The 12,108-nt window shown below is 48.2% G+C and overlaps 2 protein-coding genes and 1 non-coding gene across 11 annotated transcripts in view; 1 reads left to right on the top strand and 2 right to left on the bottom strand.

The window, feature by feature from the left end:
* The window catches only part of LOC109419679 (titin), a 556,752-nt gene that overhangs the window by 535,530 nt on the left and 9,114 nt on the right, over positions 1 to 12,108 (bottom strand). The gene's annotated exons all lie outside the window — the stretch shown is intronic.
* Trnar-ccu (transfer RNA arginine (anticodon CCU)) lies at positions 567 to 639 on the bottom strand. Its single transcript has one exon. It is a non-coding gene; the product is annotated as a tRNA-Arg (tRNA).
* On the top strand, positions 4,922 to 10,246 carry LOC134286922 (uncharacterized). The gene has a single exon (XM_062848620.1). The coding sequence runs from the start codon at positions 4,922 to 4,924 to the stop codon at positions 10,244 to 10,246; it is 5,325 nt and encodes a 1,774-aa protein (XP_062704604.1).

Raw genomic sequence — 12,108 nt, 5'->3', positions numbered from 1 at the left:
CAATCTCCTTTTGCGTCTAAAATTACTGTGCACAATTTGGGTGCGGCTGGTTGAGCCCTCGCTCTTCTCATTGCGCTTTAATATTGAATGGAAAATTTCCCTTTTCTGCATTTTTTTTTCATAAGGTCAAATTTTACATGAATCGTATTAAGCGTATAAGTATTCTCAGGATCGGCAAACGTCGACGGAAAGATCATGAGTACATATTCGACGAGAAAGGCACTACCACCACTAGGTGGATTAATCTGGGTTTTTTTTTGTTGTTTTCTGTTTTGAAATCGATTGCGGCAGGTGAACAAGGGAATAAAGGTGCTATTAATTGGGCGCTATTTTTCCTCTCTGTTTTCGGCGAACGGAAGAAAGCAATTCGATCAAATTAGCGTCAGTTTGGGGATCTGATCGTGGCTGCGTTTTTGTATGAGATCATGGATTGGTATGTAGGAAGTGCCGAAGAAGACAGACAAAGTAACGACGCGTAACGAAATGTGTGCGCAGTCGCATAATTGCAGATGCTCTGGTTGTAGTCAGTACTGTTATGTAATGCATATAACAAAAAAAAAGGTAATTACCCCAGGTGGGACTCGAACCCACAATCCCCGGCTTAGGAGGCCGGTGCCTTCTCCATTAGGCCACTGGGGCGTTGAAGTCAAATGGTGAATAAAGGATGATTACACTTGTATTCTGGCTTATGACACGTGGACAGTGAAGAGCAATTTTCAGTTTTCGTTATTGTTGCGAGTTGATTAGAAATTATTTCAGTGGTTAAAAGTATATGGAATTTAAATAAAGCAGCAACATTATACTCCATGCTGAGAAGCAAAATTGCGAACTCCGTGCGGAAATTGAATTTCCGCGAGCACATTGTCCATAAATCAAACGACTCCGCTTCCGACAGTTCCAAGATCGACCGACCGGAGCGAAGTCAACGACACAATCAACAACCCGCGCTAGGTACCTACATTAATCTAATATGTAAGAAGCAAATTGCTTTATTCGCTGCATCCATGCAGCCGTGCTACACCCGGAGGCGGTTCGCGATAAAAATAAGATCACCATTATGGTCCAGACCGGCCCCCGATCCAGTTTCAGAGTGAGGTCCAGACTTTCGTATGTTCCCTTTATCACTACATTGCATTGGTGGGGTGGATACTGTTGCCTTCTGACAGGAAACCACAGCCCAAGACTTTTCCTTGGCGAGCGAACGTCTCCGCCGTGCAGCAGCAACCGGCAGAACCAGTCTCGAAGGAAATGAGAACATTGAGGTTAATGATACCGCTGCTGCTGGACTGCGTCCAGCGAGTACATCTACTGCCACCGCACTGTTGCTGCAACTGACAAGAGAGTAACGTTAATTATAACCCTATCGCCATATCGCCTTGGCCTGAGTAAGTGCACGTTCGGTAAGGCTCACTGGAACTGTCACATTCCCATCCTAGATCTCGACAACCGTCTATTTGCTTTTCTTGTGAGCATACAGAACAACAGAACTATGCGAGGAACATTCTTCAGTTTGTTGAGAACTATGGATTGGGTGGTTTCTCACAGTAACGTATGTTTGGTGATTAAACACATTCTTGGAAAAGCTAAAGAAATAATTTCAACCCAACATACATAGATCATTCCATCATGATTTGTCCACCAGATTTGATGATCGTTAATCAGTTGCTTTTGCCGTGCAAACAGATAAATTTGAAATAAAGTTTGTTTATAAGTAGAAATGACTTCGTCATAAGCGCTAATTCCCGTCACATCATATGGGAAATAGTCAATTATTTCAAATATTCCGACTTACCTTTGCCAATGCCTCAACAGATGGAAGCAAAAAGGCTATCAATAACCAGCTTCTTTAGCACTGGAAATCAAATAATTACGCAAAATTTCACGTTTCAATTTCACTGCACTTACGACTTCACAGTTTATTCATTTTGCATTTATTGAAGCAACAACTAGAGGAATTGTTCTTCATCTCCGTTCAATTTTCATTTCGTCGGTATTTCACAACCACAGAGAAATATTTCTTCGTTGTACTGTGATGCCATATGATCTGGTGGGCAAAAATATTTATTGAAATATTTTGGTCTATATTCTAAAGCTACATCCATCTCAATTTGAAAGTTTCTGCTCAATCATTAATTAGAACACAACATTTAATTTGGATTGTGACGAATATGAACGACTTTTTGAATAAACGCCTATGGTCAAAAGATAATTTTTAATTATCCTATGTACCATAGTGTCATGTAGGAGGTGTGCCGAGAATTGACGTAGACTAGACGGAAACAGAAATCGAGGGAAAATGATTCAATCTAATAATTTCAAGGAAATTAAAGTTCTTTCACAACATGTTTTTACATAGTGAGGAAGTAAATAAAAATGAATTTGTATCGGTCTGTCTGTCTAACCCTTATGCATTCGGAAACTGCTGAACCGATCGATGTGAAATTTTGTGTGTGAGTATTTTTGGGGCCGGAGAAGGTTTTTAGCTTGGTGCGAAATCTCTCCGGTCTCTGAAACAGAGGGCTCCCATACAAATGAAACAGAAATGAGCTGAGAGAAAAGCTCAAAACTCAAAAGTAACAAAACCAATCTAGCGTGCGGTGCTCCAGTGACCTCAACAATGGTCAAATTTGAATTGCCAATTGAATATTTGCCAGACATTTCTTTGGGGATTTGTCCTTAAGAAGGGATTAAAATATCTTAAGAGGTTCCTCCAGTGAGTGTTTTATTCAAGAATTGCACCGGAGATCCTTTAAGGTATTTCTGCAGGTATTCCTCCAGAGATGTCTTCCAGAATTTCACTAGAGATTGCTCCAATTATTCCATCTGGAATTCGCAGTATTTCTACAGGAATGTCTAGCAGAAATTCTTTCAGAAAGTTTTACTAGCGATTATTCAAAAATAATTCCAGAAATTCCTTAACCTTCCGTAACTCGCGCGGTTGACTACCTGCGTCAGCACCACGCTAATGTTGAGTACAAAAAGCGAGATTTTTTCATCGTGGTGTACAAAATACAACAGCGCGATCGCTTGAGGGTTAAACATTTTATTCAAAAAAAATCCTTTAGGAGTCCATCCAATTGTTCATCTAGAAATTATTACAGACATGGATTTCTTCAGATTTTTTTATCCAGCGATTCCTACAGGATTTCTTCCAGGAATTCGCTAAGAAATCTGTCCTGTGATTCCTTAAGGAATTCCTCATGGGGTTTTTTTTCAGAAATTCACCAGGGAATTCCTTCTGTGTTTTTTTCAGGAACATCTTTCGGGATTATTTAAAAAATGAAGCCAAGCACTCTTCTTGGGATTCTTCCAGAAATTCCTTCAGAAGTTGTTCCAGGATTCCTTTGTGAATTCCTTCAGGGAATCGTCTAAAAACTCCTACAGGGATTCGTCCAGGAATTCCTTTATAAAGTCCGTTAGAGATTCCTCTAGAAATTCTTCCAGGTATTCCTCTAGATATACCTCAAGCAATTCCTCTAGAGATTCCACCAGGGGTTCATCCAGGAACTCTTCCAGGAATTTCTTCAGGGATTTTTCCTGAAAGTTCTCCAGAAATCCTCCAGAAATTCCTCTAGGGATTTCTCTAGAGATTCCTCCAGAAGTACTCTCAGGTATGTCTACTGGAATTCCTTCAAGGCTCCTCCAGGCATTCCTCCACGAATTCTTTTAAGAATTCTGTAGGAAATTGATAATGTTATTTCAGAATAATGAGTAGATGATTTCCTTCGGTGTCCCGAGACATATGCTTGTTGTTAGGAGCAACGAGAAGAAACGGTCATAGTAGTTGGTCGTGCAAGGGATAGCTAGGAAGAGAATGAGTTACCCAAACGTGTTCCACATTCGGCGCACTTCTGGTTATCTCTTTCTGCCACACGTTGTCTCTTGGTCCGTTTCAGTTTGAGCTACGATCGGCCAGTATGTACCTACGGTTGCGATCGCTTCTCGATCGCCGGTCAGCTGGTTTGTTTATAATAGGTACATAAGAGCAAAAGCAGATCCAAATATACCGTCGCGAAGACAACACGTAGTTGTCCGTTCATTTACTCTGTTCGCGTAATAAATTAGTGTCGTTTTCCCAAATCCGTCGCGAGTTTCTGTTAGTGTCCGAAAACCATTTAGTGATACGCGCGAACATTTGGTCCTTCGAGCCGGATTCCGTACCCGGCGAAGGTTTTCGGACAGCGGCGCGAGTGATTTGGACATTTTGTGCCACGGACAGTGCCCTCGAATTGCACCATTGTGCAGTAACAGTGACAAAGCGGACAAAAGTGAATAGTGTCACCATTATCGGTGAAAGATTGCGCCATCGCGGAAGTAATTGCGCGCCACCGGTAGTACAGAAAGTGCAAAATCCAAGTGGAGACCACAGGAGCTGATAGTGGCCATCTCCTGCGAAGGCGAGATCCCCAGAGGCGGAATCGGGACACCGGATCGGACAGCGGACATTCCCCGGCGAGGAATTGCATCAACGAGGACGGTTGCAGGCCGGAAGGCAAAACAGGGAGTAGAGTGCATGACATTGTGGTGGCAAATTGCATGAATTGCCGAAAATTTCTGTGGCTGTGCAACAAATAAATGAATGATTGCATGTGATGTGAGTCCATCTTTATTTCAAGAGCAGTAGCCCTGGTGTCCGCCCCAAAAAGGTCTTGTTTGGTCTCGGTTTCGCTGGATTTTGTTGGCCTGTCGATTCTTCCATGGTTGATTCCCCTGCTGCTGTCGTTTTTGGGTTGTAAGTCTGTCAATCCGGGTCGCGTTGGGTGGTTCGTCGAGTCGATCAAAGTGCTAGGTGATTGTGCAAGTGCAGTGCAGTGCAGTGGTGTGAATTTTCGACTGTGCAGTGGAGTGACTTGGTACTTTATTTGATTGAGCTGCCCACCTCGATCGTTAGTGCGAGTGTTAGTGTAATTAGTGTCCAATAATGCCTGACCTTCGCACGCTTAACAAGCAGGAGCACCAGCTTCGGAAATCGCTGGAAGGAGTTCAGCAGTTCGTCAGTGGTTTCCAATCGAAGCGAGATGCGGGACAAGTGAGCGTTAGACTGGAAGCATTGGACAAGCTGTTTAGTCAGTTCCTCGAAACCCGATTGCAAATCGAGCTGCTTTTGGAGGATGCGGTTGAGGATGGCGACGAAGAAGCGCTCGTTGAGCAGAACGACAAGGTACGGCAGGACTTCGAAAACGTATACTACGCGCTGAAGTCCGAACTGCAGGCCTTCCAGTCGATTGGATGCAGTACGTTGAAGAACTCCACGTCGCAAGCACCGGATGCGCAACCAGGAACCCAGTTTGCGAAGGTAAAACTCCCCGAGATAAAGCTGCCGTCGTTCTCTGGAAAGATCCAAGAATGGGTGCCGTACCGTGACAGCTTCCGGAGTCTTATACATGATAGTACTCTCCTCACGGAAGTGGACAAGTTCACCTATTTGAGGTCTTCGTTGTCCGGTGATGCGCTGCAGGAAATAAACTGCATTGATTTGTCTGCAGCCAACTACGCGGTGGCCTGGAAGGCGTTGGAGAACCGATACGAAAACAAGAAGTTGATCGTCAAGGCGCACCTCGATGCACTTTTCGCCGTGGAGGCACTCAAGAAGGAAAGCTACGAGGAGCTCAACCGGTTGATCAGCGCGTTCGAGAAGAACCTGCAGATGCTGGAGAAGATCGGCGAAAAACCTTCGGACTGGAGCACGATTCTCGCCTATATGGTTTGTTCCCGATTGGACATGGCTACCCTACGCCACTGGGAAACCCACCACAACAGCAAGGAAGTTGCACAGTATCCCGCTGTGTTGGACTTTCTGAAGAGTCACTGCTCCGTTCTGCAGTCGATCGCTCCATCAAGGCCTACGGTTCCCATGCAGCAACGACAATCTCGCCCAGCGGTGTGCAACACATCTTTCAAGTCCGCTCTGAAGTGTCATTTCTGCAGCGAGCCACGACACTCTGTATTCCAGTGCGCAAGATTCCAGCGGATGAGCGTGCCGGAGAGGATTGAAGCTGCAAACAGGAACAAGCTCTGCCGGAATTGTTTGTATCCTGGACATTACGCCAGAACCTGCGAGAAGGGAACGTGTCATCAGTGCCATCAGAAGCATCACACACTACTGCACTCTGACGCACCCAGATCCTCCGTTCCACCCACGCAGTCAAGACCGTCGACAGTTAATCCACAACCTAGACAGCCACAATCCAAGCCGCCTACACCGAACCAACAAACACGGACTGCTAACACTGCAAACACACCAGACTCACACACTCAGCCAGCCACAGAACACGCCACCACAAGCCAAACACATGTAGCTCTCCCAATTACACCGACACAAACCATCATTCTCTCGACCGCACTAGTCAGCATTCAAGACCGCTACGGCAACCCCGTGGTAGCACGAGCTCTGCTCGACTCGTGTTCGCAGCATTGTCTCATGACAAGAGGTTTCGCTAGCAAGCTGAAGCTAGACGAAACGCCGGTCTATCTGTCGATTCAAGGCATTGGATCGTCGCAAGCAGTGTCGACAAAGCTGATTACCGCTGTAGTAGGTCCAAGGTCGCCGAACATATCGTCGTTCGTCGAAGAAATGTCATTTCACGTCTTGCCGAAGTTGACTGTGTCACTGCCGACAGCAAGCTTCTGCATCGCAACGTGGAATCTTCCGAATCCCTCGCTGCTAGCGGATCCCAAGTTCTTTGAGATGGGACCGATAGACATCATCATCGGAGCAGAATACTATATGGAGCTGCTCAAAAACGAACGGCGGAGGGCAACAGACGACGGCCCGACTCTACAAGACACCGTGTTCGGATGGATTGTTTCCGGTCCTGTTCCCGAGGGTCCGACTGCTGCAACGTACTCCCTAACCCACGTTTGTTCGACGGCGGAGATCCAGGATCAACTTTCCCGGTTCTGGGAAGTAGAGACTTGCCAGTCAACCAGCACGCTGTCGGTCGAAGAATCGGCCTGCGAGGAGTTTTTCGACAAAACGACATTTCGGGACGAAGAAGGGAGGTACGTAGTCACTCTGCCGAAGAAGGAGCGGATGATCCAGCAGCTAGGCGACTCCAGATCTACAGCAATCAAGCGCTTTTTGGGAGTAGAACGGCGGCTCGCGATGAATCCAGAACTGAAGACGCAGTACGCGGAGTTCATGCGCGAATATCTGGACATGGGCCACATGAGGGAGCTTTCCGACGATGATGCGAGCGCGTTGTCGTATTACTTGCCTCACCACGCTATTATGAAGCCAGACAGCACGACTACGAAGCTGCGTGTCGTTGTCGATGCCTCCTGCAAGACTTCCAGTGGGATTTCGCTGAACGATGCTCTAATGGTGGGACCCGTTGTGCAGGACATGATCGTGGACATCACACTCCGGTTCCGTACGCACCGATTCGCCCTCGTAGGAGACGTCGCTAAAATGTACCGCATGGTACTGATGAATGCAGCCGATCAGCAGCTGCAAAGGATCGTTTGGAGAGATAGCGCTTCAGAGACGATCCGTACTTTCGCTCTCACGACAGTCACCTACGGTACAGCGTCCGCTCCATACCTCGCAACGAAGTGTCTGCAGCGCCTGGCAGATGAAGGGGAAAAGTCGCATCCTGCAGCGGCAAAGGTTCTCAGAAAGGACTTCTACGTCGATGATATGCTGTCCGGCGTAGACGACATCGAAGAAGGGAAGACACTAGTTGGTCAGATGGTAGAACTCCTGCAGTCTGCCGGATTCTCCTTGCGAAAGTGGAATTCTAACAGCAAAGAGTTGCTGTCAGCGGTGCCGGAGGGTTTGAGAGATGAGCGCTCGATTCTGGAGCTTGATTCGTCTACCGCCGCCGTGAAAACGTTAGGCTTGACATGGGAGCCTAGAACGGACTGCTTCCGATTCAGTTCGCCAGCTTGGAATGAGGCCGCAGAGATTACGAAGCGTTGCGTCTTGTCTGATGCGTCTCGACTATTCGACCCGTTAGGATTGGTGGGTCCGGTAATCATCCAGGCAAAGATCTTCCTTCAAGATCTCTGGAAGCACGACTGCGAGTGGGATGAACCGCTTAGCTCGCAGCTTCAAGAGCAGTGGCGTGAGTACAGGCGAAATCTAGCAGGCCTAGACGGGATTGCAGTTCCCCGATGGGTTGGAACGCGCCGTAGCACCGAAACGGTTGAGCTGCACGGATTCTGCGACGCGTCGAACAAGGCATACGGCGCATGCGTGTACGTGCGTACCGTGACAGCAGATGGGAACGTGTCAGTTCACCTGCTGACCTCCAAATCTCGAATGGCTCCGCTCGAGAATTTGAAGAAAAATAAGAAGACGCTGTCAACACCCCGCCTAGAGTTGTCCTCGGCACTTCTCCTTGCCCACCTATACGAGAAAGTCGCCAAAAACATCAACGTTGTCACCAAGTGCCACTTCTGGACAGACTCGACTATCGTCGTCTGCTGGCTTTCGTCGTCACCTGCGAGATGGAAGCAGTTTGTGGCAAATCGTGTCTCCGAAATCCAGCACATTACGAAGGGAAGTGTTTGGAAGCACGTCGCCGGTGAGGATAACCCGGCGGACATTATTTCTCGAGGAATGAGTCCAGCGCAGCTTCAGTACGAGTCTCGATGGTTTCACGGACCGAAATGGTTGATGTTGGACAATCAGTACTGGCCCAATTCGGCACAGATCGACGAGGGCAGTCTCGACCAGGCAGACTTAGAGGAGAAAGCGATTGTCGCGGCCCTCCCCGCCGTTTCCCCTAGTGAGATCTTCGGACTTCGTTCGTCGCTGGTGGATCTAGTTCGGCTGACTGTTCACATTCGACGGTTCAAGTGGAATTCATCGCCGGCGAATCGGTCCTGTCGGATGGTAGGCTGCATTACTTCCCAGGAGTACGACGACGCAATCAAGGAGCTGGTGAAGCTATCGCAGCGGGAAAGCTTTCCACAGGAATTTGCAGACATCGCTGGACACGGGCAGGTGCAGGATTCCTCTAGAATATCGAACCTCAATCCCCAATTACTTGAAGGCGTATTGTGCGTTGGCGGCCGGCTGAAGAACGCGGATGTTCCGGATAGCAGGAAGCATCCGTACATACTCGACCATCGGCATCCCTTCACGAAAATCATCGTAGTGTATTACCACCGTAAACACTTCCACGCTGGTCAACAGCAAATAGTCACGGCAGTTCGAGAGCGATTCTGGCCAACGAGCGCCAGGAATCTCGCAAGGCAGGTTATCCACGAATGCGTGCAGTGCTTTCGTGCGAAACCGAAAATCCAGGAGCAGCTGATGGCCGATCTACCCCCCGAGCGAGTCAGGCCATGTTTCCCGTTCCAGAAAGTCGGCGTCGATTACTGCGGTCCGTTCCACGTGGTGTACCCGCAGCGTCGAGCCCGACCGATCAAATGCTTCGTAGCAGTGTACGTGTGCCTAGTTACCAAAGCGGTACATTTGGAGCTAGCGGCTGATCTGTCGACGCAGGCATTCATCGCAACGTTGCATCGGTTCACTGCGCGTCGTGGCAAACCATCGCTAATAATGTGTGACAACGGGACGAACTTCGTCGGCGCTCGACGGAAGCTGGATGAGCTAGCCCAGCTGTTTGCGAGTCAGCAGTTCACGGATGCAGTGCTACGACAGACGATAGAGGACAGGATCGAGTTCCGGTTCATTCCAGCCCGCTCACCGAACTTCGGAGGACTGTGGGAATCAGCGGTGAAGTCGTTCAAAACCCTGTTCAAGCGAACGATTGGCACCCGCAGCCTGGAATACGACAGGATGCAAACGGTGCTAGCGCAGACAGAGGCAATCCTGAATTCAAGACCGCTGACCCCGATCAGCAACGATCCGGACGACTTTGAGGCCCTCACCCCTGGACATTTTTTGATCCAGCGGCCGCTGACGGCCATTCCGGGACCCGATCTTGGTGGAGTTCCGGAGAACAGACTTTCGGCTTGGGAAAGAATGACGGAGTTCACCCAGAGGTTGTGGAAGAAATGGTCGGAGCAGTATTTGTCCAAGCTCCACAATCGGACGAAATGGACGAGGCAGAGAGACAACATAGCTGTTGGCACTATGGTTGTTTTGAAGAAGGAGAATTTGCCACCCTTGAAATGGCAGTTGGCACGGGTGACCGAGGTCCACCCTGGGTTTGACGGGAACATTAGAGTTGTGACCGTGCGGACCAAAGACGGCAGTTATCAGCGAGCGATCTCCAAGATCTGCGTGCTGCCAATCCGAGACAATTTTCCATCTGGCGAAGGGGAGAACTAGGACTCCTCCAACGGCGGAGGTCGAAAAGACCTCCGCAACCCCAGTTAAGTTATGTATTTGTTAAACTTTCGAAAAAGTAACCTCCTCATTTTTCTTCAGACATACCTCCCTGCCGTTTGGTGCAGCCAAACTTACGGCACTCAAGTCAAATTTGAGTTGTCTTCCGTCCATTGTCGTCAAATTTGAGGTAATATTTGTCGTGTACGTTGGTGGTTGTTGCATGTGCATCGTTGCATCCCGTCCAGTTTGTTTCGTCAGTCTAGCAAATGGCTAGAAGTGGTAGTATTCGTCATGTCCTGAAACTAAAATCCAAAAAACGTTTGATGTTCCGAGGTTCGAGTCTACCGTTGCAATTGGAGGAAGAAGTGCGCAATTCAACCTCCCGGGTTCCCGCCATGATTTCCCACGGGTATGGCCATCCGGTGAAGATCATTTGGCATCGAGGATCCGTCGCAACCGCCACTGATAGCAGCGAAACCGACAAACATCATCGTCATCGAGAACAGGACCTTTCGTAACTACCATCGTTCGTCAGAGGGACCGTCGGCGCCACACGGGCGTCCAACGGAGGCCTGAGGGCCTCCGTCCAGGCAAGTCATTCTTGTTTTCAGCATTACATGTGAAAAAGCACCCTTTCATATTATTCAGAGTCCACCAACGTCACCCGCGGCATAGATTGCCTCAACATCCGTCCAAGCCATCCACCAAGTCATCGCGTCAAGTATCTACGTCAACGGGTTTAAGGAAGCAATAGTCCGTCATCGTCGACACCGCTCGGGTGTCCACCGGAGGCCAAAGGGCCTCCATCCAGGGAAGTCTTTTTCGTATTCATAATTTCGTTTATAAAAGCACCCTCTCATCTCATTCAGAGTCACCATCGACCCAGTCGGCACGGAATGCCTCAGTCGCAGTAAACCAACTCCGAGATCAAGTCGCCAGCATCGAATCAAAACTCCAAGTTTTTCCCAGAAGTCGTCAAGTTGAAGTCCGTCAAGCCAAGCACGTCCTATCGTCATCGTTGAAGTAGCCAGATTCATCGTCACGCCACCAGTCGTCAAGGTCATGTCATCAGTCGTCCAAGGTCGAAGTCGCTGCAATGTACCGAAGCCTGTAACATCAATCAAAATCACGGTCAAGAAATATACAGTCCACGCATCTCCGTCCACCCACCTGAAGAACATCGGTAGTCAACAAGTCCTGGCAGACAGCTAATCACCGTAAGGAACGAATTCCAGTGCAGAAACTTGTCTGCCAGGTAAGTTGTTCCGATTTTACATGAAATTTCTACACGATACTACAGCATCACTTTCCCATCCAACCGAGGCACATCGATAACAACAACATCGTCGAGTATTCAATCCTATGAAGAGCAATTGGCAGCCGACAGCCCGTCGGTGCCAGGTATATAGGCCAAGGTCATCCCATTGCATTGGCTCATCATCGTCGTCGTCAGTAGCAGCAGCAGTATATAGTATATAAGGAAGAATTTTGTATCATTACCAATTTTGAAGTTTGTAAACATACGGTAGTTAGAGCAGGATATTGCAATCAAGTGATTTCAAGGCGGCCGGCTTATGGTCGTGCAAGGGATAGCTAGGAAGAGAATGAGTTACCCAAACGTGTTCCACATTCGGCGCACTTCTGGTTATCTCTTTCTGCCACACGTTGTCTCTTGGTCCGTTTCAGTTTGAGCTACGATCGGCCAGTATGTACCTACGGTTGCGATCGCTTCTCGATCGCCGGTCAGCTGGTTTGTTTATAATAGGTACATAAGAGCAAAAGCAGATCCAAATATACCGTCGCGAAGACAACACGTAGTTGTCCGTTCATTTACTCTGTTCGCGTAATAAATTAGTGTCGTT

The sequence above is a fragment of the Aedes albopictus genome, chromosome 2 (genome assembly GCF_035046485.1).
Source record: "Aedes albopictus strain Foshan chromosome 2, AalbF5, whole genome shotgun sequence".
NCBI lineage: Eukaryota > Metazoa > Arthropoda > Insecta > Diptera > Culicidae > Aedes > Aedes albopictus.
This window is presented reverse-complemented; position numbering and strand designations above follow the sequence as displayed.

What these genes read in the sequence shown, in the direction of transcription:
- LOC134286922 (XM_062848620.1), top strand. Translation starts at nt 4,922, where the DNA reads ATGCCTGACCTTCGCACGCTTAACAAGCAGGAGCACCAGCTTCGGAAA.